The sequence below is a fragment of the Miscanthus floridulus genome, chromosome 9 (genome assembly GCF_019320115.1).
Source record: "Miscanthus floridulus cultivar M001 chromosome 9, ASM1932011v1, whole genome shotgun sequence".
Taxonomy (NCBI): Eukaryota; Viridiplantae; Streptophyta; class Magnoliopsida; order Poales; family Poaceae; genus Miscanthus; species Miscanthus floridulus.
Window position 1 is genome coordinate 59,741,072 of NC_089588.1, and position 4,732 is coordinate 59,745,803.

Below are 4,732 nucleotides of genomic sequence, written 5' to 3' on the forward strand. Positions count from 1 at the left end.
AACTTCAAATCGACAGAACATATGATGTACTGTACTACCAAGGATGGTAGATGGTTCAATGCCAGCAATCCCACTGTTGCTACGACAGCAAATATTTAAGCAATTTGGCCATCGATGTATTCCTCAAGCTGATGATGCTTTTCAAGCATCTCGGCTGTGGTTTCAACCTCGACACAGCCGTTCTTCTCCAACTCAGCCCTGACCCACTCCTGCATCTTCCTCCTCGTGCGGCGACTCCGCTGCATGACCGCGACGGCCTGCTTCCTCTCGGCGCGGTACTGCGCCTTGTACTCGTCGGAGATGGGCATGTCGTCGGGCGTCGCTAAGACGTAGTCGGAAACGTCCCATGCGAGGATGAAGTCGATCAGATCCTGCGGTACCTTCCACTTCTTCTTGGCAACGGCTAGGCCGTCCACCTCCTCTGCCGCCGCCGCCGCCAGCTCTGACCCGACTCGGTTCTTCCCCTTCTTCTCACCCTTTTCCCCAGCCACGGCCGCCATACCCGGCGAGTAATCTGTCGCCGAGGTGGAGGAATCGGACATCTCGCGCCTGGTGTGCTCCTCGATCAATGGTTTGATCGCCGCCGCAGGGCTGTGGATTTGGGGATTTCCGATCTCGAGGCGCGTAGCGCGGTAGAGCCGCGGACGCCGGCCGTATATGGATCATTCATGTATATGGAAGTGAAAACGGGCCCGGCCCACTACATCGCTCCCCCTCCCTTCCCAACCGGACGCGAAAACCAAAACAAATCATTGTCATCTCCCCAGACCCGCGTTGGCTTCGGCTTGCGCAGTTGCGCTCTATACAGATTATTACACAAGTCCACCAATTACCTCCCGTTTTTTTTCGTTGCACGTTTCTTTCGTTTTGATCATTCAATTTCATCAAAACATAGGTCGCAATTGCCGCATCCCACATCCCACGCAAAAGGGCTTTTTGGAATTCGACCATTATGAAAACTGGGCTTCGGTGATTTGCCATCCCGCAACGGTGCTTCGCCAGATTGCCATTACGAAACCCGACACATCCGCCAGAATGCCATCCGAGAGCTTTGCAACCCTTTTCTTCCTCTTCTGCCCCTGTCCGTTTCCTCTTTCGGTCTGCCCCCGTTGCTCAAACAGACAGAACGGAGGGGCGCAGAAACGGATCGGCGGCTGCTGCTTCGCCGAGCACCGAGCGAGGCGGGCACCCCCACGGCGAGCAGCCCCCATCCACGGCGAGCCCCCCACAACCACATCGAGCACCCACCCCCACCCACCCAGCGAGCCCACCCAGCGCCCCCACGCCCCCAGCGCCCAGCGCCCCCCCGCCCCCAGCGAGCCCACCCATGGTTATTTGCTAGGGTAACAAAGAGCAATCAAAATCCCCATGGACTGCAGATGGAGTGACCTCATTCGGTATGATTCCTCTTTTTTGCAGTGTTTGTATTCCTGTAACTCAGTTTGGGAAGTCAATACAGTGACCTTGCCAATTTTTTTCCCAATTTCTCCAGGCTCGATGCGGAGCCTGAGGTTAGTGTAGATGCAGTAGAACAAATTGGAGATGTTGGTAGCAATGATAAGCCTGTAGAACATGAAACATGTGATGTCCTTGGTAGTTTAGAGGATGTAGAATGTTATGAAGGTGTTGATTGGGACAGACTGCAGATTGCTGCTACAGTTGATGAAGAGGGTGAGGGTGTGCTAGATATAATTGATGAGGATCAGTTGTTCTGTCTTTTAGGTTTGAGAACTGATGATGATCAGCATGATAGGCCTAGTGAGACTGAGGCTCAGGCTGCTGCTGAGAGGGACAGCCCAGCTGGAAATAGAACTGCTGACATTGACATTGACACAACTGGTGCTGCAATTCCTGTTGATGATCATGTACCAGGGGAAAGACTCTATGCTTATGATCCTAACAAGCCTTGTATGAATATTGGCACCGTGTATCCAAACATGAAGGAGTTTAGACTAGCTATGAAGCAATTTGCAATAAATGAGGAGTTTGAACTGCACTTAGTCAAAACAGATAAGAAGAGATACATTGCTGATTGCAATGCAGATGATTGCCCTTGGCATATTAATGGGCGAACACAACCTGATGGGATAACCGTCAAGGTGTATAACTTTTGCTTACTTTATGTCACCATTTTTTTGGTTGTAAATATCTAATATTTTGGCTATTGGCTTGTTGCAGGTTACAGCTTTGATTGCTCTGCATACCTGTACTTCTAGCGCAAGGAGGAGGACCACCACTCCATCAAGTGCCTGGGTGGCATCAAAGGCCATTCATCACCTCAGGAAGGATTCCACCATAGGCACCAAAAACATGCAGAAACTGCTACAAGATGAGCACAAGTGTCAGATTCACTATGACACCGTATGGAAGGGAAGACAAATTGCATTGGAGGAGTTGTTTGGCAGCTGGCAACAGAACTTCGAAATGTTGTTCAATTGGAGGGCAGAGGTACTGCAGCGATCACCTGGAAGTGTCATTGAAATTGACATAAAGCAGGTAGATGGGAAATTCTACTTCCACAGATTTTTTTGTGCATTAAGTCCTTGCATTGAGGGTTTTTTGGAGGGTTGTAGGCCTTATGTTAGCGTAGACTCAACAGCACTTAATGGTAGATGGAATGGGCATATGGCTGCAGCTACTGCTATAGATGGTCACAATTGGATGTATCCACTTGCTTTTGGGTTCATAGATGGTGAGACAATAGATAACTGGACATGGTTTATGAGTCAACTACATAAGGCCATAGGTCACCTACCAGTACTTGCTATTTGCACTGATGCATGCAAAGGGTTAGAAAAAGCAGTAAAAGATGTGTTCCCTCAAGCTGAACATAGAGAATGTTTTAGGCATCTAATGCAGAATTTTATTAAAAGATTTGGGGGAGATATTTTTTCAAAGATGTATCCTGCAGCAAGAACATATAGGCCTCAAGTATTTAGATATTTCTTGAACCAAATTGTGACAGCTAGCCCTGATGTATTGGAATGGCTTCAAAACCATCACAAATTGTTATGGATGAGAAGTGCCTTCAACCCTGAAATCAAGTGTGACTATATTACCAACAACCTTGCAGAGAGTTTCAATAATTGGATCAAAGATTGGAAAGACCTACCTGTAGCTGAGCTTGCTGACAAGATTAGAGAGATGATAATGACACTTTGGAACAAGAGACGTGCAATTTCAGAGAAGCTTCATGGTAGGATCCTACCTGCAGTACTACAACAATTGAAAGCAAGGACTAGGGGTTTAGGAAACCTAACAGTTGTGAAGGCAGGTGCTTTTGCTGCAGAGATACATGACACAACCAGCACACATAACAGACATGTTGTCAAGTCACATTTGCATGAATGTACCTGTGTTCAGTGGCAGCACACTGGAAAACCTTGTCAGCATGCCTTGGTCCTCATAACAGCACAACAAAGTTCTGAAGTTAAGATGGAAGACTTTGTTCATGATTATTACTCAGTGGAAAGGTTCAAGAATGCTTATAAGAGACTGATAGAGCCACTTCCAGATAAGACCCAATGGCCTGAAGTTGTGCTTGACTTTGCAGTTCACGCCCCTTTAGCTAAAAGACCTGCTGGAAAGCCCAGAAAACTGAGAATCAAAGGATGTCTGGAGGGGGGAAGTGGTGGCATGAGCAAAAAAGATGCAAAGGATGCTGCCAATCAGGCCGATAAAGATGCAGAAATTGAAGCTGCTAAGGGAAAGAGGCAACTAATTGCAGGGAAAAGGAAGTGCAAGCGGTGCGGTGAACTGGGTCATGGAGAAACTAGCTACAAGTGCAAGCTAAATGGGACAAAGAAAAGGTAGCATCTTTTATTCTTCATTTTATTGATTGAGTGCAGACAACTAATATTTTTTTCTCCCTGCAGGAAAAGAAAGCCCAGGAAAAATACTACTAAATATGGGCCAAATGCTAAAGTCCCAACAAAAAGGGCAAAGAAGCAAGACAATGAGCCTGAAAACCCTATTGTGCAACCTGAGAATGCAACTGTGGAAGCTGATAATGCAACTGTGCAAGCCTTGAATGAAACTGCTATAGTCCCATTTGTTGCAGAAGATTCAATTGTAGTAACCAGCCCCACCAAACCGAATAATGAAGCAATCTTGCAAGACAGCCCAATTAGGCTGACAAGAAGGTAAACACAGCCATCTATACTTCCTGAAACTTGATTGTACAGTTACTTAATTTTCTTCCTTTTTTCAGCCGCTTCGCATTGTTGGTGGGAGAAGGCACAAATGGCCAACCTACTGAGACTGATGGGTCTCCCAGCACTACTCAAGGAACACCAAGAAAGAAGAGAACGACACCGAAGAAGTTGGTCCCAAGGAAAAAAAACTGAGAAGCTGTCATTTTCGTAACCTGTGTGTTTCTGAAACTGTGTCCTGTATGAAACTTGAAGAACATGTGTCTTGTATGAGTTGTATGTGTTACTGAAACTTGTGTGTCCTGTATGAGTTGTAAGTGTTACTGAAACTTGAAGAACCTGTGTCTTGTATGAAACTACTATTGCACTGGAATATATGAAAAATCTGTGCTTTATGTTGGTGGAAAATCTGAAACTTGATGAATGACAGAGAAATGATAGAAAAAATCTGTGCTTTATTCTGAAACTACTACTGCACTGAAACTTGATGAATGACTAAGAAACTTGATTGTATGCAGCTTAGTTGTATTCTGGGTTTTATTCTGAAACTCGATGAAAATCTGTTCTTCTGACCTGCATGT

The 4,732-nt window shown here is 46.1% G+C and overlaps 1 protein-coding gene across 1 annotated transcript; it reads left to right on the forward strand.

Annotated features, from left to right (window-relative positions):
- Positions 1 to 929: 929 nt before the first annotated feature.
- On the forward strand, positions 930 to 4,521 carry LOC136482004 (uncharacterized). The gene is made up of 5 exons (XM_066479263.1): positions 930 to 1,397; positions 1,493 to 2,099; positions 2,179 to 3,809; positions 3,876 to 4,142; positions 4,211 to 4,521. The coding sequence occupies exons 1-5, from the start codon at positions 1,369 to 1,371 to the stop codon at positions 4,344 to 4,346; spliced, it is 2,670 nt and encodes an 889-aa protein (XP_066335360.1). The 5' UTR covers positions 930 to 1,368; the 3' UTR covers positions 4,347 to 4,521.
- The last annotated feature ends 211 nt before the right edge of the window (positions 4,522 to 4,732 follow it).

Excerpts from the sequence above, each read along its gene's own strand:
- LOC136482004 (XM_066479263.1), top strand. The coding sequence starts at position 1,369 with ATGGACTGCAGATGGAGTGACCTCATTCG. Across the intron at positions 1,398-1,492 it reads AGATGGAGTGACCTCATTCG|GCTCGATGCGGAGCCTGAGG; the intron begins GTATGATTCCTC and ends CAATTTCTCCAG. Across the intron at positions 4,143-4,210 it reads CCAATTAGGCTGACAAGAAG|CCGCTTCGCATTGTTGGTGG; the intron begins GTAAACACAGCC and ends TCCTTTTTTCAG.